Consider the following 27,544-nt stretch of genomic DNA (forward strand, 5'->3'; position numbering starts at 1 on the left):
GAACATATAATCTTTGAAGTGTCTTTTATATTGTCCCTTGGCCTGGAACACTTCAGTGCTTTGTTGTCAGACTCAAAAACTGTTGTCTGAATTCCTTGCTACTAGCTAGCATTCTCATTCCTTTCTTTTAGATTCTTTTGTCCTTCACAATCACATCTCTATTGAGCAGATATTAACAAACAAAACAAAAACAACAAAAAAGAGACAACACCAACTGGCCGATGCAAGACTTGTTACTGACTTCAGGATGAAATAAATAGAAATTATAAATTGAAATTATTGAAGTTATATTTCTCAACATGTTTGAGCTTGCACACTGTAGCCAAGCTATGATCTTCTTTTCAGGATGGAAATAATGAATGTTCTTTTCTTGTGGTTTGTTTTTGCAAAAAATACTTGTCCAAAGAGCTGCATCTTACCAGCAATTCTACTTTCTTTGCTGATGCTGTAGAGGGTTCTATTATTCAGCTGCTATTTGCAAGAGGGCTTTGACTTGGCACTACAATTTTACACACTTAAAACATTTTGAGTTATGCTTATTGTGATTACATATAGAAATAAAATAAATTATCTAAGGTGAAAAGTATTACCTTCTTTTCATAGATATAAGTCAATTGCTCAGTAACAAAATAAGAATATTGTTCAGTAAATTAGGCCAGGTGATCTATAATTGTTTGGTGTTACCGTTTTTGTTTTGCCTTCTGTTAGTTTTCTTAGATCTTTTCGTGTGTATTTTTGTTGGTCATTGTTATTACTTTAAAAGTAAATGTTAATTCTTAACACCTTATCTGTTTAATTTCTTCTATGAAGGTAAAAAATTTGAAAACACGGAAATGTTTGGCCAATATCCACTACAGGTTAATGGCTTTAAAGATCTGCATGAGTGCCTAGAAGCTGCAATGATTGAAGGAGAAATTGAATCTCTCCATTCAGAAAACTCTGCAAAGTCTGGTCAGGAGGTGAGTTGAATGCCCCTGAGCACATCTTTCAGAATGTTGTTATAGTGCCCTACATTTCATTTGGATTTCACTTGGAATGTTGCTCATCTTTGTTGTGTGACCACTATTAATTTTGCTGCACATTCTGCTGTTTGGCATAATTGGATTGTTAATTTTGGGGCTTGTACTACCTTTTGAGTATCAAGAATATTTTTTTTTGGTACGATAGCACTGCATAAAGTGATTGACACAGACTGGTTCCCACCTATTGCTGATATTTGATCTCCAAAGATGTCATGTTTATAACGTTCTGTGGTAGTTAATCACTGCTTTTACTGACTTGCTGTCCTATGCCATGCTATAAGCAACATGTGCATGCTGCCTGTTTGACCATTGCTTCAAAGAGTGGTTATTATTCCTCTGTACTCTTTCTTGTAATTTCTCAGCATGCTGTACTTTTTCCCCTCTCCCATTTTACTGTTTTTTCCAGCATCTTTCTCTGCCTATTGCAATGCACAATTCTCCTCTCTTTTGTTAATTGCAGTGGACAGACAGTACTTGCTTTTAAGAGCTGCTGTTCATTCTGGTATGAACTTCCAAATGTTTCAGTGCTGTTCCTCCCAAATACCAGAGCATGCTGTAAGCATGGGTGGAGGGAATAAGATGGCACCCCTCTAGGAAGTGGGATAGGCAGTTAGTGATGTTGAGTCAAGGTGATGAATGAAATTTCTTGAGCAAAAGTAACAAGTTAGGGAAAAGAGGAAGTTGGATTGATGGTAGTTGTAAGACAAAGAGGTGTATTCTGATTTGTCCATTTTTTGGTCATGCTTGTGTATGTCCAGCATTTTTCTCTGGCAGGACTCCTTTCAGTAACGTATTGGTTATTGATGTGGAAATAAAGTAATTCCTATTTCCTGCAAAGGCTGAACTACTTGTACTTCACAGTCTCTTATGTTTCATCACAATTACTTTAAAGACGTAAAATCTTCAGAGGTTTCTTCTGCTTAAATAAAAACATCAGATGTGGTTTCTTCTGGTCTTTTGCAATAATGAAATATTGCAGCCTTTAATAATCTCAGTATGCAGGATTTAATTACCCACCCTGATGATACACCTTGATATCATACTCCAATTTGAAGTGTCACTTAAAATTTGTGTTAACAACAGAAGTTTTGTAGCACCTCTTTTGCAGTCAGTTTTTCTGGTCAGTTAATGCTTATCAAATACTGATCAACCAAATTAGATGTTAGCAAGTGTGTATATTTTCAATTACCACATTGTCAAATGTATTGTTGCATCTTACTATATACTTCTCTGCCAGGATGCTTCAAATTCTTTTTTCTTTTTTAATTCCAGCACTTTATATAAATTACTTCTAAAAATGAGTAGGTTTTTGGAAATATAACAAAAAGAAAAAAAAACCTAAATATATTGGCACAGTTCAAAGTTTGATTTCTTTAAGCAAGATAAAATCTTGTATGTAGGTGCAGTGAGAACAGTATCGTCCATCTTATGGACTGTAGGCTTGAACTTAAAGTCTGTGTGCATTCATGCATAAAATGTCAGTTCAGTTGTTAATGCTTGACTAGAAATGTCAGACTTTGTTTATTTTGGGTTGTTTTTTTTTCAACCTTTAATGGTTAAAAAATGTTTTTACAGGGGATGGAAGGATAATCACATACTGTTCTAGAGTGTTAATCTTTGAGCTCTGTGAAGCTGTTTTAATTAGTTTAGGTTAGCATGTGAAAATGAAATGAAATAATCATATTGACAGCAGTGGCACAATGAGAAAGGTAACGTGAAGTCCTAATCTAGAAAACATTGTTATTACTACAGAGTCACCCAAACAGATTATCTTTCCCTGGAATTAAATAACATATTTGTACTGGCTGCAGCTGTTAGTTTGCTTAAACATTAATGCCTCAAAAGTAGAAATTTGGAATTTCTGAAGGAAGCTGAATTAATTGTAGTTTTATCAAAGTGAATCTCTGTTGAAGAAGACTTCAAGTGGCATTGCTAAGAGTTGGTAGATACCAAACTTAACGGTAATGATGTTGATGTGGTTGTAGTGTGTTAAGATTCATTCATCCTTTTTCCCACTACTGCTTTTAATGGAATATTTAGCTAGTTCACTATTTTTATAAAAGTAGTGTGTAGAAAGATCAGCCATGCAGTAGAGGATATCCACATGTGAATTAATATTCAAACATGGAAAAGACAGCATTGCCTGTCTCAAGGAATTAAATCCAAATTCAGGAGAAGATGGAGGTCAGGGTGTGTGCATGGGGTTCGAAGTATGGAGAAAACTAGATCAAATCTATCAACAGCATTGTTGATGTTGATGAGTTCAGCAGATTAGCAGTTTAGTTATTAAATGGTTTGGGGTCCTTGCAATAGAACGGATTTAGGGAAGGATTGTGTTTTGGTTTTGCTAATTTTAGCATTGAAATATACTGCTGTGTGAAGGAGTTGAAAGACTTAAGTTAGTAATTGTCTGCTTTAATACTAAGGAATAGTTAGTAAAGGCTAACATAGGCAAGAAAAGGCAAGGCAGTTCCTTTTGCATGCAGGAAGAGAGTGATGCTGATGGTAATGAACTAGGAAAATTCAGCAATCTGCTTGAGAGCTGTTTGTGTGACTGCTAAGGCTGGACAAAGAGGAAACACTGCTCTGAGATGTGGAATGGTGAGAACCTAGACTAGAATTTTAACCATGAGCAAAGAAAGAAAAGCCTGTTATGGAGGTGTTATGTGAAAAGAATATTTGAGACATTTCACTAGACAGAAAGCTTGCAATGAGCCCCAAGTCAAATACATTGGTGCTTACATCAAAATTGTGTGACAGTCATGCCCGCAGCAATCAAAAGCTTGCATTCAAAACATATTACACATCCATAAATGGATAGACCGAGCTCTTTATTTTGGAGAATGGAAGGGGGGAAAAAAAGAACTCTAATGGAGCTGAGTTTGTCTAGTTTGTCTTGTATTTTTGTTTACTAAACGAAATATAAAAGGAGGGTAGGGATAGACCTGTGTTGAATACCTAGAGGAAGCTGGGATGAGATGATAATAATATGGGTTGGTTAATGGACAGGCTAGCAGTGATTAGGGAAATGAAAAGAAACTTTAAAAGATGTTATTTGTACAAATGAGATTTCAAGAAAAAGTACCAGTTTTACAACAATAATAGCACTTAACTAATTTGGCACAGAGCACTTACTTACTGATTTTGCTTATGAGGAAGGAGGTCATTAGAAACTTCGAGTGTTATCAGTTGAATGAAAGGGTCAGAAACTCAAATCTGAAAGAACTTGTTGGAAGAACACTTCATTGAAAGACTTGTTCATATTGTATGGCCTTTGAGAGTTGAAGGAGAATAGGACACTTGGAAAGGTAGGGGCATTCAAGTGCAGATTGCTTTTAGTACAAGAGAGATTAATGTGAAAAAATAAGAAGCCCTCCAGTCTGCTCTATTTAATGCAGTAAATAGTAGATGAGTTGAAATGCTCTGATGTGCATAGGTAATGTGTTGTCTCTATTTTCAGTGAAGCTGAAAATATGGGAACTTTGGAAAACTTATGTTGATGGACTCTCTAAAAGTAATTTCTTCCATAGTTGTGTCAGTATGCAAGTACTCTACCATTATTACTGAAGTTCTGTTACTGAAAGCATTCACAGTGGGTTTTTGTCTTTTTGTTTTGTTCAGCACTGGTTCACTGAGCTTCCTCCTGTCTTAACTTTTGAGCTGTCAAGATTTGAATTTAATCAGGCTTTGGGGAGACCAGAGAAGATACACAACAAATTAGAATTTCCTCCAATTTTGTATCTGGACAGGTACAGTATATTGTTACCAACAAAGTCTTAGTATGAATATAAATTGAATTTCAAGAATTTGGTAAAATTGCTAATGTATCTAGTGAATTTCTGTTCTAGCTGAAAAAGTTGTAATTTCGTAGGTTATAGTGACAGTTTCAGAAAATACACTTAGATGACAATTTAAGACATAATGCTACATCATGCCAAAACCTTCTTGTGCTTCCTCTCTTTAACTTATTGCTAGATAGTTGTATATACAGGCAAAATACTCTGAAAAATGTCACTGTCTTGCAGTGTTTATTGGTCAGTTCGGGAAAGAGGGTGAGAAGTCAGCTATTTCATGGTGTTCCAGATAGACTGCATGGTATGAAGATACTCAGAATGTAAGGATCTGCAGCATCAGTGCATGGTGTCTGTATGTAGAGGTGAACTATCATCATGGCTTTCAGTTAGCTACTAAATGTTATTTGTGAGCCTAAACAGTGAAACAAGAGTATTGATACATGGCTGCTACTAAAAGCGCTTAATTTAGAACTTTTCTGATATGTTTGTAATACGTGTATAAGACACATACATTACATGAACAGAGCTTTTGATATTGGGGATAAAGTCTCTACTAAAAGGTATGGTGGGAGGCTTAATTGGCTTACTATTTACTATTCAGCTCTGTTTTACTGTTTAATGTGTTGTAGGTAAAAGAAGTTCTGGAGAGTAATTTTTTAGCACTAAGTGGTGACCACGCTGGCGGCAGACTTTTGTTTCAGTGCTGGAATGATATGAGCTGATGTACCTTTGTAACCTTCATGTTTTACAGATATATGCACAAAAACAGAGAATTAACAAGAATTAAACGGGATGAAATCAAGAGACTCAAAGAGTATCTCACGGTTTTACAGCAGAGATTAGAACGGTACTATAGATAACTGTTCACAATGTAAATGTAAATAATGTTACAGGCTCTGTAGAACAGAATAACTCCTTTCAGCTCTACGCTTTTGACTGTAGTCATTTGCTCTAAATTTCACTGCTTTATCTCTTTTCTTTTAGTGTTTCCTTTGAAAACTATTTAATTACGGTAGTTGTGATGCATGAAACTTGCTAGGAAAGGTGTGCTTTATTTAATTGAAGTCAACCAGAAAAAAAATCCTTTTGCTTTGATTTTTATTCTTTTGTATGTGTGTGTGTGCGTGTGTGTCTGTGTGTGTTTCGGTTTTGATTGTACTTTTCTTTCTTTCTTTCTTTCTTTCTTTCCTTTTTTTTCTTTTTTTTTTCTTTTTTTTCTTTTTTTTTCTTTTTTTTTTTTTTTTTTTTTTGTATATGTGAGTGATGGCATTAATACATTTTATGGTTAACAGATATTTAAGCTATGGTTCTGGTCCTAAACGATTCCCCTTGGTAGATGTCCTGCAGTACGCCTTGGAGTTTGCCTCCAGCAAGCCGGTGTGCACATCTCCAGTGGATGACCTGGGTGCTAGTGCCCCCTCCAGTGGGACGCTGCCTGCCCAGACCTCACCCAGGTAAGGGCACCCTCCTTCCACTGTGAGATGCAAGCGATGTGCTCAGTGCAAACCCTGCAGCTGAGAGAGAGGAGAAGCAATCTGTTTCAACTAGGTGTCTACCTGAGGGTTACCAAAAACCAAATGTTAAAAATCCAGGGCTGTCTAATGCCCTGGATAATAAATAAGTACTTCTTTAGTGGAGAACTACCACTTTTAAACAAAACACAAGAACTATGGTGCTTGATGGACCTAAACATCAGTACTTGTATAGTTTTTAACAGCAGGTCATTGTCCTTTGCTTACCTGAAAGGACATCTACAGTTCCAAACAATCACAATATTTGATGAAGTTACTGTTTCCCAGGTGGAATGTATTAACAATTTGAATTTGGGCAGTATGTATGTGCTGCAGAGCTTCCAGGTTTCTGGTGTAGACTTTCTTTTAGTTTTGCCTGAGATTTAAACTTTTCTCATTGGCTCCTTACATTCCTGACTGAGATTTTGAATTGAGTTTTTAAATTCATAATAGCCATAGTACTAGGGAGAGAAATGTCCATTAATGTTATTCTTCTCATTGTTGAAGCTAGAAACTGTTAGTAATACTTAATAAAGTAGAGTATCAATTAGGATAGGTGGACACTAACAATTTCTAACAGAGCTCTTTATTTTGCATTCTGAAAATAGGGTTCTAAGTTCTAGTTCAGTCAAAGTGTTTACATTAGTACTTCAGAGAAGTGAAGAAAATTAGTCTGAAAAGCTTTCAAAAATTTTTTTTAATCTTACTAATATAATGCTGATATAACTACTGTCAATTGATTAGAAAAGTGTTGAGAGATACTAATGATTGCATGACATACCATGTCAAGAGTACTATACTTTGAATTCCTGTGTAGAAAATTTATTATGTAAAAATGCAAATACTTCGACTTTTTTTTGCCAGCCTGTAGAAATGTGAACACATTACATGGGGTGACATCTCTAAATGTTCTGTCAACTTTCTCAGCTACTGAAGACTCCAGATTCCTCAGGCTTTATCATGATGCAATACCCAACATAAATAAGTAGTGGATTGCTAGGAAGATCTTCAGATTCATGTTCTGCTTAGGATTACATAAACACCATCTTTTTTAATGGGAGCAGAAAAATCTGTAACAATTTTTTAAAGTTCTGCTGCTTTCGTACAGTTTTCTTATGTTGGCCACTTTGAGTTACAAGACTTGCTGGAAACAAGTTCAGATGGTTTGATACGAAATATTAGAGGTACTTTTTCTGTTGTTCTTCAGTTAACATGTGCTCTAGCTAGGTGATCAGAAAAAGAAAGCCTGCTAGGTATAAGGCATGAAAAAGTTGTTAAACAAAGAACTAAATTTATTGGATTTTACAGTCAATAGGCCAAAACCCAAGTTGCTGTAACTCTTCTGTCAGCAGTTTAGCAGTAAATGTTTTAAACTACAGTGATTACTTTTGTGACATTATTTGAAAGTGTTGAATAGTATTTCAAGTAAAGCAAACTGTGGCTTGACTGATCCAATTCCTTTATCTTTGATAATAGCAACCACAGTCATCATTGTGCTAACGTGTACATCACAAAGTTTCCAGCCATTATAAAGTAATCTTTGCATTGATATTTTCAGTGCCTTTTTTGTATTGCTCTGTTGGTAATTACCTTTAAAATGTTTCTATTTGAGTGAAAATCTTATTTTTATAGTTTTTATATAATTATATAGTTTGTGTACTTGCTGATTTAGTTTTGGTATTTTATGTTCTGAATGAATGCAGCACAGTAGAGCAGCAGGGGCCTTCTTCTTCAGATGTTCCAAGCACATCACCTGTACAAAGATCTGTAATACATAAACCATTCACACAATCACGAATTCCTCCTGATCTGCCAATGCATCCAGCACCCAGGCACATCACTGAAGAAGAGCTTTCTGTCTTAGAAGGCTGCCTGCATCGCTGGAGGACGGAAGTAGAAAACGACACTAGAGGTATTGCCACAACCTGGAGAATGTAGTTGCAGTTGGAAAGGATTTATGGAATTTGGAAGGGAGAGAACTAGTGTTAATGTCTGTGTGTGTGATGAGTTGTTTGTTTCATACTTCTCAAATTGCTTCTAGGACGTAGGAAGGTAAGTCAGTTTCACATCTCAGTAGACTGGCAGCATGTAAACTGGAGATGTTGGGCATTGAGTGTAGTATGCATTGATGTTCTATTAAAGGTTTCTGTGTGCGTGGTAATGGGGAGAGCAAAACAAAAGTGGAATCTACACTGAAGGACCGTCTGCAAATGCGTTCTAGCTGTCACAGTGATATTGGGCTGGGCCTGTGTTGTAACTTGACGTTCTGCAGAGGTGTTTAAGGCAGAGTAGCCCCTTCAGCGAGGAAGAATTTAGCTCATTTCTGAGCAAAATCTTTTTTGAATGGATAGACCTTATGGTCCGTTTTGATGCCATGGGGAAAACTAATGAAGTAATTTTTCCAGTGGAGGTGGAGTTAGTTGAGTTTTAGGAAATGAGCAGTAGTGGATCAAAAAACATTGTCTGCTTTCAGTTGAGATTTGGTGTTTGGCCAATAGGTAGTTAGGCAGATGCAGAAAATGTGAGATGTAGCTTTGTTTGAGCCTTTTATGAGAAAAAATAAAGATGTAGCCTGACACATTATGCAGCCTAATAGAACAGAATTTGTATTCTTATTTTTCTTTTCAGATTTACAAGAAAGTATATCTAGAATACATCGAACAATTGAGTTGATGTACTTTGACAAAACAATGATCCAAGTAAGTATGTTTTCTGTATCAGATAAGTAGATGTTTTTGTCACTTCTACTAAAATTCTTAGATGCTTGAGAAGTGAGCAAGTATATAACTATTACATGCAGTGGCTTGAGAAATCTCATGGAAAATCCTAGTGGGTTTTGCAAGCTTCCTAATTATGCACAGTCAGATGAAAGAGAACATTACAGTATTTTACATATGACATGAGGTGCATATAACATGATGTATGTAAGTTTTAGCAACTTTGTGATGAAAAACCAAAGTAGGTTCCATCTGGTCTTTTGACTTGAGAGCAGAACTTTAGTTTTTATACAACAGTAGAATTTTCTCACCCTAATTCAACCTGTTTGCTCGGTAGTGTCATTTCTTTATGGTGACAAAACTATTATTTTCTTATGCTTTATACTCAATGTTTACTGCCACTGCAAATTGCAACTTCTATACTGAGATTTGGGAATTTACAGCTCCTGGTTTTAGTTAATAATGTAGTTATAATAATAATTAAGTTAATGCCAACATGACTCTTGTTTTTTAGTGTTTTGTTTTTCCTTTGTCTGTTTTGTTAATCAAAGGAGAATTTTAGGGCAATTCTTCTGCTCTGTAATCAGAATAGCAATTTTAGAATGCTTTACTCTGGAACTGTGGCTCCTGTAGTATTTCTTGTGTTCACATGTTCATGTTCACTCTCTTAAACATGTTTAAGGGTAAAGCTTACTTCCTCTGCTACTTTCTGTTAGTAGCAAGAACTGTTGTCCTTCCAAGTTAGATCTGTTCATCTTATTTTTCCTTGAGATGTGTTTTCATTTTGTACACAGCTTGTATGTGGCAGCTGAACTCTGCTGCTAAGATTCTCAGGCAGACTCTGTAGGATGGCTTTCTTTAATCTTGTTACTGGCAGGCTTTTTATTTTTTAGTAATACTTGTGACGGGAAGGCTACAGTCTATGTAATCTAACGCTAAAATGAAGAAATTTGTTGTTTTCATGCCCAAATAGATAGCCTTTGTTGGCTTATGTTTTCATAGGAGGAAACACATTTGGATGTATTTGTCCTATAACAAGGATATGTCAGCAGTCATTACACTGGAAAAATTAGATTATTTAGTAAAACACTTTTTTTCTAGTACATAATTGTAGATTTTATTTTATAAAATAAAAAAAAAGAGAAGAAAATTCCAGAAATAGAGGAAGATGTAGTTCTGCAGAGGATGTTTCTGTGCCACACCTGAAAGCAGCGATGTATGTTGCTAAGTGATTGTTAGGGGACCTTTTTTTAAAAGGGTCTCTGGACATCTGTTGTTGCCTTAGAATAGAAGGAAAACATGAGGAGAAAATAAGGAGCTTCTTAAGAAGTTCATATATGCTCTCTTATGTATTCTGCAAATAGAAATATTTTCCTTAAAGAGTCTAGTTTTGTGTTTCCAGACCTTATTGACTCAAAAATAAAAGCTCTTCCTGTAATTGTATTATTTAGAGGAGAAGATCAATACTGCAAATCTTCTCCAAGGGAATGGAAGAATATTAAGCTGTCCTGTTGGTCAGATATATAGTGAGTCAAAGGAAAGGAGACTGCTATATGCACTCACTTCTTTGCTGTTGTGCCAAAGTACCCATACAAATGAAAAAGTTGAGCTGCAGAAGAGTAACTTTCACTTCCAGTGTGTGATTTCAGACAGGTTCAATAGCTAAATATTCCCTTTGTGACATAAATTCCTTATTTTGCTTCGTCCTCCTGAATGGATAGACTCTATCAACTGCTTATTTCATTCCGCTTTTGTTTTCTTCCTTCCATGAATGTGCTGTGGGGGAAAATAAGGTGCCAGCTGGTGCTGGAGAAGCAACATCTAGTCTCAGTTTGTACTAAAGAAAGCTTCATAGCTTGTTTTCCCAAAACAAAAAAATACTGTTGTATTTAAAGCTCAGAGTTGACACCAGTGGTTGTTGCCCTGATACCACAGATGTCTTTAGCAATAACCTGTATGATAGGTTACTGTGCATGTCTTAAAGAACGAACGTTCCCCTCTGTTTTTGAAGTTGATAACGTAGAAACCAAAAAGGGAAAAATACACCCAAGTTGGCTTGTGATGGTGAAAAGGTTTGCTATAGTGACTATTCACTGAAGATGCTGAGACCAGTACCTTTATCCCCTTTCGCTGGTTTTGCCATTCAGACATGTAACTGTCACTGTCAACTGGATCAGGTAAAGTCATACAATCTAAGATGTCACAATTACCATTTGAAAATGTTGTTCGTCTAAGAATGTATTGTTTCTAATCCTCCTACTCTTAAAATATTAAGCTGGCCAGTGATGCACACTGTGAAGTGTTCTTCTTGTCAGTCGTATTGTTAGCATTGCAAGGATGCCATTCTGGTTTTCATAATTTTTTCCATCAGGCTGCTATTTTGGTTTGGGGTATGTTCTTTTTGTTTTGTTTTGTTGCCCTGATATATCTGTTCTGTAACTGCGTGTGAAGAGGGTATTGAAGTTCCATTTCTGTTTCGTAAGTAGTAAGTGTAAGCTATGAAGCTTAATGCAGACTGTTTATTTGGTCTGTTGCCCTCAGCCTTTAGTTGTCATTGGTATATGGAACACTGTAAGAGATGCCTGTGTGTATCAAACTTGCCTGTCCCTCAGTCACAGACCTTTGGGGAGCATATGCCTGGAAACTGAGCATGGATGACTGCCAGTCAGCCCTCCAGAGCTGGAGGAAAGTAAAAGGATTTAAATTCACCCGGGATTGTACTGTTTTGTTTTATAATGAGAAAATTTTATCATTGAAGTCTCAGGAGACTTGGTTTACCATTTTTAATCAAGATCTGCGTATATTTATATGCATGTGCACGGACTGGCAATCTCTTTAAGAGAACTTTCATGTGGTTTTGATTAGATGTTAACCCCCCCCCCCCCCCCCCCAGCACATTCAGATTTAAGGACTTGCTTGAATTTCTTCTTGGGTTTGAGAGATTTACAGTGTGGTTTGGTCTCTGGGATGACAGTCTGTTTGACTTCAGCTGCAGTGCAGTCAGCCAGCTTTACAGTTCAAAGGCGGTTGCAAAATCTTCAGCATTTCCATATAGTCTGAAAAAGAATAATGAGGTAAAAAATAACTTCAGGGAGTTTAAGTCATAGTTGGATGTGTATTTATGGTTTACTGATTACTTTGGTGCTTAAATGAAATTTAAAAAAAAAAATTTACTACAGCTTTTTAAGTAGCTGTTTTATCCACAATACAGACTTTTACTGCAATAAAAGTTGTCAGGTTTTTCAGCCTAGCTAAGCTGCTATCATTCAGGCATAGCAGGGAAGATTAGTTTTTTCTATTATGTTGCATGTACTGTTTCAGGAGGTTAAAACAGGCCAATCACTAAGATACTTATAAAAAGCTTCTAAGTAAGGAAGCACTCATTCTACTCTTTGTTCTTCAAATTTCCAATGACTTAAGTAGGAGCTGAGTATTTCGTTCCTCTTACTTGTCAATGAGCACGTGTAACCTGTGATACTTTTTACACTGGTCCAAAAAATCATCTTCCTTCTCTGCAGAAGGATAAAGAGAGGATCTATTTATGTGCTCCAGCCTTCTCTTTGCAGTACTGTAATGATACATTTGACATACGAGAAGAACAGTTGTAATTTTCACTGGAAGAATTTTACTCTTTGGAAATGGAAGTACTAAAAGTCCCAGTTACTCCTTTAAATAAAATCACTTTATAGCACATAGAAAGCATGAAGTTTATTACCTTGAATTCACATATACCTTACAAAATTGAGAATAAAGTTATTGGGTCAGAACTGGAACAAACTGTATATGCGCAAGACTGACATACTTAGTCTCTTTCTAGAGATACAAGAACTGTACAAATATTTAAGAAATTAACAGAAGAGGTTGTCTTGCAGTAAAGATAGCAGAGCAGACATTTCTTCTGCAGGCTTGCTCATGTGCTTAAGCTTTTAGCTCATAATGGTAACTCAAATAACTCAAAGTTATTTTGCATAATGGTTTGCTGATTTTAGCTTTTTGGTTTTTCGCTGTCATATTTTGATCCTGTTTATTTTTGTTACTTTTAATGTAGCAATTATTATTGATGGATAGTCAGAACAAAATGCTGACAAGGACAGTTTGATGATATTTTGTTTGTTTTCTTAGGTTCCTTATAGATTGCATGCTGTGTTGGTTCATGAAGGTCAAGCCAATGCAGGACATTACTGGGCATATATTTATGACCACCATCAGAACAGATGGATGAAGTACAATGACATTTCTGTGACAAAGTCAACTTGGGAAGAGTTGGAACGGGACTCTTTTGGTGGTTACAGGAATGCCAGTGCATACTGTTTGATGTATATCAATGATAAGGAACAGTACTTGATAGAAGGTAACGTAATGCTTATGTTTTCAGCATGATATAGAATTACTGAATGCATTTACAAGAAGAGCATTTTCTGGTGGATTTCCAGATCTTTGAAACAGCTTTAAAAATTATTGAAAATTCAATTTACAGTCACAGTTGTCAGTGAAATTGCTTCTACAGATTAAATAATTTATTTTCAATTTTCAGGTTAATAGAGGTAATTGCAGTGTTCCTGTATTATTAAGAGAGCAAAATTAACTAAGTTTGCTAATTTCTGAAGATTTTGGATCATCATGTGCTCAGTGTTTCGGAGGTGTTATCTCCTGAAGAGTAGAATAGAAATAAGGAAATGTGAAGTGATCCTTGACATTAAAATCTTCTTTTCTTCATAAGCTTTGGGACTCACATGAACTTTATTGGAGAGTGGAAACATCACACTTTTTGCAGGGTATTGAAATATATCCCTATATAGACCTACCACCAACCATATGTTAAACTAAAGAAATGTATGGATTTTGATTTTTCTTTTTTCAGGTTATGTAGTTATATGTGATTATAAGGCTCTTGTGAAAATACTGGGAGGGAGTGGAAAGTTCCTTAGTATGATATTTATAGGCCCTGTTAACATTTCTTAGGAGTCTGATTGAAAATGGCCAGATTCATAGAACTGTAGAATGAATCATAGAGTGGCTTGGGTTGGAAGGGACCTCAAGGATCATCAAGTTCCAGCCCCCCTAACACAGGCAGAATTGCCAGCTGCTAGATCAGGTACTAGATCAGATTGCCTAGGGCAACCTGGCAATCCAACCTGGCCTTAAGCACCTCCAGGTGCATTCAAAATTTCTCTGGGCAGCCTGTTACAGTACTTCCTCACTCTCAATAACAGATGACTGAAAACTTTGTTCCAGTTTATTCATGGAGTTAAATGCTAGAATGTGCATTTGTTCAGTTTTTAAATGAAAACTGATAATAACCTTGACGATTCTATGCTACCAGGTTAATGGTAGACTTGCAGCTATCAGGTTTATGAGCTCTGTAGTAATTTGGAGGTGGGTTTCCTGGGGGAACAGTTAAAGCTGATTAATCCTTCAGTACTTGATATACTAGAATCATAGGATTGAAATGGACCTCTGGAGGTCCAGAATTCTTCAGACTGTTCAGAGTAGTAATGATCTGATGATGCCTGAGAATTTGTCCGAAGATTGAAAGAGCAATAGCAATATGTTCTATTAGTAGAAGAGTGCCCAATAAATGTTGAGAAAAATTAAAAAGTAAGACAGTTTGGGAGATTTGATGTAGTATTACATGCTTTAAGTAATTCCCTTGAGAAAATTTAACATCTATTTTTTTTCTCCCTATTTTTTGTCTGAAATATAATTTGTATTTTACTACAGAGGAATTTAACAAAGAAACGGGGCAGGTACTTGTAGGAATGGACACACTACCTTCTGATCTAAGGGATTATGTTAAGGAAGACAATAAACGTTTTGAAAAAGAACTTGAAGAATGGGATGCAGAACTTGCTCAGAAAGCACAGCAGGAAAAATTGCTATCTCAGATTCCCAGAGCTCCAGCACCCTCACCTGCTCCAGGTTAGCTGTTTCTACTTGTTTGTAAAAGGAATAGAATGAAAAATCATTGGTTTGCATATAAATTGTTTAGCTGCTTAAAAAGGGAAGAAGTATTAATTTGTGTAATCTTGAATTTTAATTATTTACTTGACCAAGGTAACTGAATTTTAGTTTTCATTTTTATTTTTTTGTCTTCTGTTTCTTTATCTTTGCCTTTTCTCTCCCAGTTTTGTGCTCATTTTTTATTTCGTGATTATTTTGCAAAGTGAAAATATATCTGGAATTCAATTGTCTGCAGATCATTTAGTGTACTACTAAAATCTACATAGATGCTCATTTATTTTCTCAGTTGTCCCTAACATGATTGATCATCCCTTACTCAAGCTTTAATGATCTCTAGTCAGTACAGGTGTCATTGTTCCTAATGTAAAATTGTGAGTCAATTTGTATGAAAATGTTCAAAATGTCATAAGGCACAGACTGATGAAATATTGGATCTTTGAATGGTGTGACCTACCTGCATCTTTTGTGTGGGTTACCTTATCTGTGAGATGATGATCCAAATAAAACTGCTGAATTTAGAGTTTATGCTTCTGTTAATGTATGGAATTATCTTATTTCTGTCACTAAGTTCAAGCAGGAGAACCAGAATATTTAGAACAGCCATCAAGAACTGATCTTTCAAAGCACTTAAAAGAAGATTCTGTACAAGCGATCAATAAAGCTTTAGCTGAACAAGAAGATAGAAGTCCAGAAGCTATAATGGATACGGTGAGGATATTTTTAAGCTTGAAGTAACTCTTTTATTTTGCAAGTGCAAAGGATGATAGCTGCTCGAAGGGGAGGGGAGGAAAAACAAAAATGAGTGAAAATATATTTGTTCTTCAGGGCCTCTTGAACACTACAAGTCCATCCAGAAAGTGTATACTATGTCAATGAACATAGAAGTAAAATACTGTAAGTAGGTGTACTCTCTGTGATGGAAGTACTTGCTGAGAGTGCTGTATATTGCTCAGATGACAATCATATTTCTGCCCCGCCATCAAACAACTTTTCAAAATGTTAGGTGGTTCAATTTATTTTGAGGAGTTAACATTGACATGCCATATAAACGACTTGAGAAATGCTGTTTTAAACATTGATTTTTACCAGAGTAATTTGGGAATGTGAGTTATCTTGAAAGAGCTATGGAATTTAAAATAGCTTTCAAATAGAGTTTTTTCTGAATATTATGTTTATGGAAGAAAGTTCAAGAATGGTCAAAAAATTTGTAATATGATAAAGCTCTTAGTTCAGCAGTATTCTGTAGTTTTAGTGCAAATTACAAGTTTGTGAAAATTAACTTTGTGATTTGCTTTGTGATTAAGCAGATGTATATGTTATAATGCTAATAAGAATTACTGTTGGGTGATACTGTTTTCACTTCATGTCTGAATAAATACCGATTGGAAATTGGAAATTAACTGCTTCATGAGCTGCTAGAGAAACGTTTAAATTCTTTCTTTCAGCAAGTGTGTCTTGCTTCTGTATATGAATAGCCAATATATTTGCCAGAAAAAAAAAACGTATCTTCTAAAGTAATATATTTGTCTGACTTGGAACCATATGCCATGGAATGAGGCATGCAAAATGTATAGTATGGCTTCTTTGTACACAGCAAGTAACAAATAGTGATACGTAGTGATACAAACAATTTAGATATGCTCAAAATTTCAAATATGTTTCCTAAATTCTGGTACGTGTTCTCTTTAAACAAAAGCAGTCTGGGCCCAGATAGCTTTGGGGCCAGCAGGAAAATTTTTTAAAGCTGTTGAAAATTATGTGACAACTTGTTAACTTTTCTACCTGAAATGTATTCTATCCCTTTTTCCTGTGGTGTGAGGAGAACAAAGGAGCATGCTTTCTTTGCTAAATCAAAATCAAAACCAGCAGGGAAATTAATCATATGTTAAGATGTACTCTACCACTAATAATTTAAGCTACTGCATACTTGGCTTTGTTGAGTTCTCAGAGCAGAGACCAGTGAAATGGGAGCCTGTTTAATATGAGTTACCTCTTATGTTAATACCTCCTATACTTAGCTCTGTGATAGTATGGATGATCTCTGACGGAGTAGCCATGCGGATATCCAGGTTGGGACAAAATGTCTTGCCTGATGCTATCCTCTTTCTAGGGTCTCTGGGTATCCTTCTGGTGGGATTTGGAAGAATCTTAGAAACCTGATTCCATGGATCAAGTTTCTCTGTTTGCTCAGTGTTGTATACAATCATCACCTTAGATCTTTGCAAGATAGTGGCTGGGAAACTGCTGAGTGAGGCAGATACAGGCCTACTTACCCCAGTTACTCTGATTTCTACTGCCTTGTTCTGCAACGAAGGGAATGGTTCTTCAAAAGCAAAAAAAAAAAAAAAAAAAAAGAACACCTACAATAAAACAACCAACAAAACAAACCCAACAACACACAAACAAACCAAAATCCCACAAACTCTCTTATTTAGAGACATTATGCTTTTAAAATATAAAGCTGCTTCCTAGGTAATCTGAGGCACCTCTATTAATGGATAAGAGCTACCCTCTGTTTACCTGAATTTAGATTAGGTAGAACTATACTTCCTTTGGAGTGTATCATCATACTCTTTAATTGTTCTACTTTCATCTTCATTCTGATGTGCAGTCACATATCCCTTTCCTCCACTTTTTGTTTGTCCATTTTAGAAAAAGGAAAAACAACATCAGAACATACAACAGAATTATTGGTTACTCGCCACGTGATCATTTGTGTCCATTTTCTGCCCTTTGTTCTTTCTATTTGTTTCTCTGCAGTCTTCCTTTGTATTTCTGCAGTGCTGGGTGATACCGTGTGCGTTTCTGGAATTTTTCTTAGAAAATAAAACCATTATGATTGCCGTAGAACAGCAGCACAGAATTCTTTCTGCACTCCGTGATTGCTTAGATTAGAGTTGAAGTGCTGCAAGTGTTGTAAACTGGCAATCATAAAATGATAGACTGCAGTAGCTGAAATCATCTCCGTTCTTTACAAGCTTGTGTTAACATAAGAATTTCAGTGACTAACACGATCTTCCTTTGTATCTCTGTGCAGTTATTTCTCTAAAAAACAGACCTTTTGAGTGTAACCCACCTTTATATATTCTTTCTAATACCTTAATTGCTAGAGGCTTTTTGTGTTTTTTTTTTCCAGTGCATCAGAAAATGTTAGCCTTTGACTTTTTGCCATTTCTTAGTATGAATTCTTCAGATACCTTGGTTATATTTAGTAACTTTTTGGTGGAGGATATGACAGTATGAAAAGAAATGGTGGTTCACAGACTCATCCTTTTAAAAATGCTTTGAATCTGTTGCTGCAGAGCTGCAATAGTGGCATACTAGCCTATGAAGATGTAATTAGTGAATAAAGGAAAAAGGATTTTTTTTTATAATTCTATTTTAATTGTAAAATGTGCTACTTAAAGTAAACTGTAAGTAACTAGAGAATATATATTCATCGTTTTTGTCAGAAATGTACTTCTAAAGTGCATTTCATTTTATTTGATCAGCCTGTTAGCTTGTGATTTTCTCTGCTGTGTGATTCCCCCTCCCAACACACATACTGATCATAATTTTCTTCTGCAGAGCTCTCATAATGCCTCAGCTCAACCAGCTCCTAACCAGCGAGTTGTAGAGGTGGCGATTCCTGATGTAGGGACTTTTGTGATTGAGTCAGAGGAGGGGGGTTATGACGATGAGGTACATTTGATTGCAATTGTGTGCACCGCTCCTACTTGGTGCTTTCTTGTGCTGCCTGATGAGAATTTTTGGCATGTTTGCACATCATGACACCTAACAAATTTGTGCATAACGATATGCTTAACAATTCGTAACCGTAGCGATGTCTTAATTTGTAATGAAGTATGAAAGGAAAGCACTAGCTACTCTAATTGGGCACGCTTTGCATGGTGCTGTGTACACTGGAGGTATATTTGTCTTTTTAGCTGTGGAAGTTGAATGTTTGTGCTAGGCCAGATAATCCTTGAAATGCTGGTGGTAGCCTGTGGACTACTGCATTATTTTAAGAATATCAGGATAGAGAGTGGTGTTGTTAATGTTTGTGCTTTCTTGTCAGTCTGATAAAGGCAATGTTCAAGTCCAATCTTTTATTTGCCAATGTTAAGCTTTTTAGACTTTGAGGATTTAGTTATCCACACAAATAATCTGAAATTGATATGAGTGCTGGAAGTGACTTTTTTCCCAAGCTTAAAAATGTAAATTGTTGGGTTTTTTGCAGTTCAGACCCAGAGTGGTAAGTGTCCCTGATACTATTTGAGGAACAGATGGTAGAATCTCATTCTTGCAGGAAACAGTACTTTCTTCTGGCCTACTTTAACAACAGAAAGCAGCACAGCCAGGGTCAGTTCTGCCTTAACGCTGCATATTCCGTGTTTGTTTTGGTTTGGGGTTAGATCTGATGCGGCCCATATTCTTGGCTATCTGGGCATGTGTTATTGGTGGGCTGTGAGAAGCTTTTGCTTTGGTGCATAAAAGGATATTTCAGGAAGTTCTGTCCCATAATTATCAGCAATTCAACTAAGAGTGGGGGATGATAAAATGATTTAAATGCCATCATCGCACTGAGTCTTCTCACAAGTGTGCAGTCTCTACCTTTAAAGATGTGCCTTTTTTCATTTTTGAGGCACTCTTGTCCACATGCCACTCCTTTTCCAGAGGGTGCTAACTTGCTGCATAATTTTACTGTTTCTTTTGTAAGCATATTTGCTTTTTTAATGCTGTTCTTATGTGTGGGGAAACTCTTCTGGAGGGTTTAGGGCTCTTCATCTTCTTGTCTTGAAGGCCAGCTTTTGTTGCTGTGCCAGTTGTGTTAGCTAGACTGTGGGCAGGGAAGGAAGGAGTGTTTTTCCTTGCTCACAGATATCAAAGAGAAAAGGCCTGTCTGAGTATCCTGCAGGTATCATATTGTTTGTGCTTAACTGATGTGAGTAGCTGTGAGATGTGTGTATGTTTGGTTTTGTGTTTGTTAAATGTTTTGGTTTTATTTAAAAAATTTGTCTGGAAATGCTTCTGGAACCAATTGTGATTGTAGCAGTGAGTCCATTTACTTTGATGTTGAAATATGTATGCAATACACGAAGTGTAGTTCATTTGTTTGTGTCTAGTGTATATGAAGTGTGATTGGATGATTATCTGAAGCAGTTTATTTTATCCTTTGGTGGCCATGTGGTAGCATTCAGCCAGTACGAAATTCCTGATGGATACTAATGCTGAACGAGTGCATGCTCCTTTCCTTGGAAGTTTTGACCGTGTACTTTTCAAATTGTACTTGACACACTTGTTCAGTTTTTGTTAAGCTTCCTTTAAGTCGTATGTTTTGCAGTAGAAGTGTATACACATGCCGTGATTGATTTGCAGAACACGCACAACGGTTTTTGTAGTGAAACGTGCCATTTCAGTGTATGCATGCATTAAGTTGCTTTTTTATCTTGCATGAGACTAAAAGCATATTGAATTTAAAACTCAAAATATTAATCATTCCAAACTTTTACCTTAAATCCCTTATGGCAGGTCATGCTGACCCCGAACATGCAAGGTATTATCATGGCTATAGGTAAAGCCAGGAATGTTTATGACAGGTGTGGGCCAGAAGCAGGGTTCTTTAAGGTACAACTAACATTTTCAATTTTTTCTCTGACTTTTTTTGTTAGATATACCTTTTTCCTCCACCCTTCAATGCGTATTAAGACTGTTCCAGCATATATAAGTATTCTTCTATGGCATCAGTCTTCCATTTAAATATTACTAAATTATAATCTCTGCTAGGGAGCAATATCTGTAGCTATTTCCATCTTCATTTAGCAATGTGCTGCCTTGAATTCAAAAGCTTACATATCTTTTTCTATTTTACTTCTTAATAATAGCCACAAGTAGCAAGAAACCTGGATGGGTAATCAATAAGAATATTTACTTTTTTCCCCTGTTCATAACAAAAAGTGTTATGTTAACAAAGACTGTTTGGGACTTCAGTGTTTTCACCAAGGCACACCAGTGTTTAGTCACTTGTTTTTTGTTTAGTCATATTAACAGAAATGTTCTTGTGTTGTCCTTAAAAGATTTTTTAGTAGATCAAAATCATATTCTTTTGTTTTGATGTCAATACAGTTTATTTGTGCAGAGTTTTATTACTGGGAATTGGATGTTACACTCATTGTGTTTGTTAGTCTACACACTAAATAGATTAGAAGATGCATTAGTTTTATTAAATACACAAACTTCTGAACAATTTAGCTTGTAATTTTTTAAGTTTTCAGAGTATAAAAAGGGAATTACTTTGACATGTTGTAGAATCCTCTCAAATATGATACTTTATTTTTATCTGCTGGAGGAGATGAAAAAGTTTCTTGCCTGTCCTTGAGTAGCACTCTATTGAATTTTTATGGTACAGTTATACTGAAAGAAAACATTTGAAACTCCCTCCCAAAAAAGGCCAAAGGAAAAAAAAAAAAACCCTCAAACCACCTCTATAATCCTTTGCAATGGAAAAATTTAAATCTTATGCTTGTTTGTTTGTTTTTAATTTTTTTTTTTAATGAATATTTTGTGAAGTGTTATGACCATGTTGCATTTGTCTCTGTTAAACATGCCCACCGTCAGGCATCGAAGAGACAACTGCCATAGCCTTTATTTAATGAAATGGGTTTTGTTTGGGATTCAGTGCTGTGTTTTTGAATTTCTCACTTAATGACAAGCTGTTTTAATTGAAAAACAAAACAAAAAACCCATGCTGCTCTTATCAAACCAGACATTTTTGGAAAGGTTAATTACACTGATTGATTTACTTATTTTCAATGTGAAGTGTGTTTTGATGATGAAAGCTTCCTGATGAAAACCTCAGTGGAAGTGTGAAGGTTAGGGGCAAAATTTGTCTTTGAGAAAGTGGTTTTTAAAACTAAACTAAGTTGTTGGTGAGTAGAAGGCTGCTTACTCACTTTCTGCTGAATCCTGTTCAAAGCAACTTAGCACTGCTGAAACATGCTACATTTTTAGTAATGCATTAGTCTGAATGTTTGCAGATGAAGTGATTCTACTTAGTACCAGGTTTAATATTTTGAAATGTATGAGGTGAAAACCCCTCCTATTTCTTACAATTACTATCAGAAAGATTCTGTGATATTTTTATACTGCTATGCTCTGGTTTTGTTCACGTGTTTGTTTTTTATAACAAGTGTTTACAAAAGACTGAGGTTTATTTCTATGATGTCCTTATTGAAGTGTACTGCAGGTAAAACCCAATTAATGAGGGTCATTGTTACTGCCCAAGTTTGATTCCTACTTTACCTCCCAGACTTCAGACTTAACCTATTGCAAAGCAGCTAAGATCTTCATTGATCAGTCATATTTATCTAAACTTCATTCACCGTTCCTTGCAGTATGTTTGCCTTAAGATTTTTATATATAATTCTTAGTGAGAATCCTAAAGCTTATAATACTTTTTCCTGTATTTTGTTGAAAGGAATAATACTGGTTTAGTTTTCTTCTTTTCAGTATATAGAATTCATGAATCTGTAGCATAACGTTTGACTTTTTTCTAAGTATGTATTTGAAAATCTAAATTTTCTTGCCTTTTTCCTGTTTGAGTAATTCTCTGAAGAATTAAATGCAAAATAGTAATAGCTTTTTGTTTTGTGCCAACCTCAGAAAAGCGGCTTTAGTAACTTTGTTATCTGTGTCTGTTTTCTAATGGTAGAATGTCTTATGATGCAAGATAATAGAAACACTTCTGTGTGACTTTTGATAATTATCATTGGTTCTCCAAATCTCTTTTTTAATAATAATACATATCATTAGGATGTAAAAATATGAATATGAATACAGAATGTTCTTTTAATTTTTGAAGTTCTCCACACACTCTCTGTTTAAGTCCACATGAATAGTATCCTATTCATGTGTTCAGTCTCAAAACACAGCGTTTCTTGGTAAAGTTTAGTAGCCCAAATTTCCAATATTTAAATGTAAAGAAATATTTTACTGCCAGGTAGAGGCATAAAGAGATTTGTAATATTGAATAGGGCATTTTCTGCCTGGTTTGTAGCTTTATTTTGTCTGTATATGGTATTGAAAATACTAATGTGTGAAGCTGCTGTGTTAGGTTATTTGTTTCAAATTGGTAGTAACGTTAGCCAGCAGTTTGATCACCTGCGTATTTTGAGAGAGAAATTATGGAGTATATTAACATTTGTCACCATTTTTCTAATTATTTTTCATGTTGCTCTTGGTTGTGTTGTGTAGTTTCAATGGATAATTTCTAATGAACGTAACAGATGAGATTTCTTAAAATCTAATGTGCTGACAAAGGAATCTCTTCCTATAAGCTCTAAAGTTGGCCTAAAATACTCAGTGAGGAGTCTGTCCTTGCCTTATGGGAGGCTAACACTGACCATATTGAAGTATTTTCTGTAGAAATCATGCAACTCGATTTTTATTGTACAATGATTTCTATTCTGACTTACTGTTTTTAATATCTCACACGTTCATTAAACTTTACCAATAATTTATTTGTGTATTTGCATTTCAACTATGTATTAGGGGTACTTCTGGAAAAATCCTTAAAATGAAATGTCTGTTATACTGCTTCAGGACAGTTCATGCTTAATGTCCCTCTTTAGGGACCAGATAAACCTTCTCTCAGGGTGATATAGTGAAGGACTGGGATTGCTTTTGAAGTACAGGTCCACTTGGGGTTTTGGTAGCCCTGCTTAGGGAGAGGCAGGAGCAGCTTTGCCATTTGTTTATTTTTTTTTTTTTTACTGTAGTTCAGACTGTTTAGAAGGGTCGGATATGGAATTGTTAAAATTCTTTTGTAGTCAGTGGGCCATGGACATGAATTATTCCTAGTATCTGAAAAGTCTGAGTTAAAAGCCAGAAAGAATAACGTATGTTTTTAAAATTATGTAGGCAATTAAGTTGGAATATACGCGTCTGCTAAAATTAGCCCAGGAAGATCCACCACCTGAATGTGATTACCGTTTGCGTCATGCGATAGTTTACTTCATCCAAAACCAGGCACCAAAGAAGATAATTGAGAGAACGTTACTGGAACAGTTTGGAGATCACAATCTTAGCTTTGATGAAAGGTAATAAGATCAGCATGTCTCTCTTCCTGTGTTTGTGTGAGTTCTGTGTAAAGACACACTTTTATATTCAGATATGCATGTAGAGAAAAGAACAGCTTGTACGTTTGGCTTTATATTCTAGTTAATAGCTTGAAAGTATAAAATGTGTAGAAGAATAATTTTATAAAAGTTTTAATCTCTATAAACATCTCTATAAAAAGAATAAACAAGAAGTTGGGTTTTTATTGGTAGGAAGTAAGGAAAAATCCTTAGTGTTGCTCCTAATTGTATTCAGTTCTCTGTACCTATGTTTTGGAGCACTTAAGGCTGTGAAATCTGTTTCTTCAGTGGCCTAAAGCTCAGCAGTAGAAAACAAAGCCTGACATCTCTTAAAATGAGACATCAGACTAGATGAATAACTTATTTGAATGCAAGACGATGTCTTCTATACTTGAAATTTCATGTACTTATAAAACAAAATAAAAAAAATGACAGGCAGAGAGTGTTAGTCTGACTCCTGCTTATTGACAGCTGTTAAATCTTTGGTTCTAATCCTCTAATATTATTTTCACAAAGTGAGAGTTGGGGAGCTTCAAGCCACCTGAACTTCAAATTTGAAAAAACAGGAAAAAAAGAGTAATGCAACAGTTTAGTTAGTAAAACAGGAAGTAATTCTTAAATGGCATGGCTGTGCATCACATGTATTAGAAAAGTATGCCTTCTGCTGATTATGCAGGGCGTAGTAGAAAGCAGATTTTTCAGTGTTTCCATGCTGTTTTGCATAAGGCTGTACTCTAAACTGCTTGAGTTTGCTGTTTTTGTATAGATGATATTTTTGAAAATTTCTCTTTCATGATATGTTGTGGCTTTTTATAAGGTGCCGTAACATAATGAAGGTTGCTCAAGCTAAGCTTGAAATGATAAAGCCGGATGAAGTAAACATGGAGGAATATGAGGTCAGTATTTCTTATGCTGTAAGTTAAACTGTAACTTCAAATAATTATCAGTAAGTTGAATTTATCTTAGCAAATTTCTTTTTGTCCTACACTGAGAAGATGAAACTAGTTCCTGAAACATTATTTATTTCTAGGAAAGCTGCTCTGACCAGTTGATCTAAAGCCATTTTTTCCACATCTGTAATTTCAAATTCAAATTTGACTTGAGCCACAGATAAATGCCAATGTTGATTCTGTCCATACTCCTTAACATGCTTTGACGTCACTAACAGTATTTCATAATTTAACACCATGTGAGCCAATTGGCTTTCTCTAGTCAGAAACTGCTGTGAGTTGAAGGAATGAAAAGGATCTAAGGCCAACCTTAAACATTTAGAGAAATGGGTCACAAGGTTCAGGGTCACGTTTGTGTTTTTTGTCCAGCTTTTTTTGTAGCCACTCCCATTCTCTTACTAGCATCTTTCTCTAGGTTCTTTCATTTGCTAAGACCATACATTTTCAATTTGATACTTAAAAAAAACTTTGAAAAAAGAATGGAGTAAATTGCAGACATGATACAAGTTTGACTTATATTTAGCAAAACACTTCATCTCATATTTAAAGCTAAGTCTGTAGGTGTCATTATTACATGAGTTCCAATTCTGTGTGATACTGTTCATTAAGGCCTCTGAAAAGGCCTTACTTATATCCTGGGCAGATTCCAGTGCACCACTTAAACCTCATTGTAACCAATTTGTAGGTCCAAAACAGCTTGTTCAGGAGGACTATGGGAATAATCTTGCCCTCTTGAGGCAATAAGGGAGTGGGAGGAATCTTCTTCCCTTACAGGTACATGCCACCTTCCTGAGGCAGATAGTTGGTGATTACTCTGAGGACTGTATCACTGATTATCCAGTATGGGACTGACATTGCATAGAACCTTTCTCATGCATTTTGTGTTGAATCTGTAGGTGGCTATGTATTACGGTATGTTGTCCCTTACTTAACTATTAATGAATGATTAAAAGCTGGTTAACCAACTGCAAAAAAGACATTCTTTTCTCGTGGGGCAGTCACCTGTAAAGTGTATTAGTAGTCACTTTGTATAAGTGGTGATGCAGCAAGATAAATGTTTTGCACCAACGTAAGCATTGCCACAGTCTCAAGTACTCAACAAGCTATACAAGCCATTTAGGGCATTCAGCGTGTTCAGGCATTTTCTATGTCTTCCTTAAATGAAATTTAATATTCAGTTCATATATAAGCTTTCATTCACTTTTTGAGCAAAGAACTGTGCGTAATGAAAAGAAGAAAAACAGAGTGTTAGCCTTTCCTTTTTTGAGGGGGTGGGAAAGTAGTGATTCTCATAATTCTGACTGTGGTTCTCCAAAAAAACTTTTGTGTTCCTTTCAGTTCAAGTGGTAATGTATTCCTGTGTTTTGTTTATGTTTTTAATAAAAATCCTACCTGAAACTCATCTAGAAATATTGTAGGAATTTAAGAATCTTATTTTCATTGAGAGAGGGGGGATTCAAACTGACTTTTCCATCATACAAACTTAGTAGGAGTCCTTATCACTTACTGTGGGTATTCAGCACTAAGTGTGTAAAATATTTGTATTTCATGTTTGTGGATGAAATTCTATATACCCTTTCTTATATGCAGAGATGGCATCAAGACTATAGAAATTTCAGGGAAACAACCATGTTTCTCATGGTAGGATTGGAGTTTTTCCAAAAAAAGAGGTAAGTGGTAGTATAGAACTCAAATGTGATAGAGTGATTTGAAAGCAAAATGTAACACTGATAACGTTAAAAGTTATTATTAAAATTAAGAACTGTTTAATGTGTTCTTCATTGTATTTAAAATTTATTCAGTTCATTAATTTCTTCAGTCTCACATCTAGATCAGTTTCCTGCAACTTCCTACTTTTAATCTCCATTTCTTTGTCCCTTATCAAATCACGAACTCTTCTCAGTGCCCCACAAGCACTTCTTTTTCTCCTCCTTTCCTACTCTGAATGGTCTCTGTATTCCTCAGACATAAGAATCTTTCTTCTCTTGTACCATATGTACACATAAATGTGGACCTGAACAAGCTTGAGTAGGGAGCCCACGCAAGCCTAATAGGGCTCAACAAGTGCAAGGTGCCGCACCTCAGTTGATGCAGTCCCAGATACATGTACAGATTAAAACACATGGAAAATAGCTGTGCAGAGAAGACATGGGGGAGTTCTGGTGGATGAAAAGCTTGACATGAGCAAGTAGCGTGTGCTTGCAGCTCAGAAGGCCATCTGTAGCTTGGGCTGCATCAAAGGAGGGCTGGCCAGGAGGGAAGGAGAGGTAATTATCCCCATATATTCCTGCCCTTACAGGGCCTCATCTGGGGTACTACCTCTGGGCCAGGGGCCCCCAGCACGAGAAAGATACGGAGCTCTTGGAGTGGATCCAGAGGAGGACTATGAAAATGAAAAAAGGGCTGGAGAACCTTTGTGTAGAAGGGCTGAGAAAGCTGGGCTTGTTTGGCCTGGAGAACAGAAGGTTCTGGA

At 35.9% G+C, this 27,544-nt stretch overlaps 1 protein-coding gene across 3 annotated transcripts in view; it reads left to right on the forward strand.

Annotated features, from left to right (window-relative positions):
• USP25 (ubiquitin specific peptidase 25) overlaps positions 1-27,544 on the forward strand; it is an 89,943-nt gene that overhangs the window by 56,781 nt on the left and 5,618 nt on the right. For 2 of the 3 annotated variants that reach the window (XM_048936737.1, XM_048936727.1), the window contains exons 10-23: positions 811-959; positions 4,644-4,771; positions 5,568-5,663; positions 6,109-6,270; positions 8,031-8,239; positions 8,956-9,026; positions 13,167-13,395; positions 14,766-14,963; positions 15,574-15,713; positions 18,573-18,686; positions 20,517-20,612; positions 23,904-24,082; positions 24,939-25,017; positions 26,662-26,741. In XM_048936737.1, coding sequence (XP_048792694.1) covers positions 811-959; positions 4,644-4,771; positions 5,568-5,663; positions 6,109-6,270; positions 8,031-8,239; positions 8,956-9,026; positions 13,167-13,395; positions 14,766-14,963; positions 15,574-15,713; positions 18,573-18,686; positions 20,517-20,612; positions 23,904-24,082; positions 24,939-25,017; positions 26,662-26,741 — 1,930 coding nt within the window. The remainder of the gene's footprint in view (positions 1-810; positions 960-4,643; positions 4,772-5,567; positions 5,664-6,108; positions 6,271-8,030; positions 8,240-8,955; positions 9,027-13,166; positions 13,396-14,765; positions 14,964-15,573; positions 15,714-18,572; positions 18,687-20,516; positions 20,613-23,903; positions 24,083-24,938; positions 25,018-26,661; positions 26,742-27,544) is intronic. The other variant, XM_048936746.1, reaches the window with a different exon arrangement.

Source organism: Lagopus muta, chromosome 1 (genome assembly GCF_023343835.1).
Source record: "Lagopus muta isolate bLagMut1 chromosome 1, bLagMut1 primary, whole genome shotgun sequence".
In the NCBI taxonomy this organism is placed as follows: Eukaryota; Metazoa; Chordata; class Aves; order Galliformes; family Phasianidae; genus Lagopus; species Lagopus muta.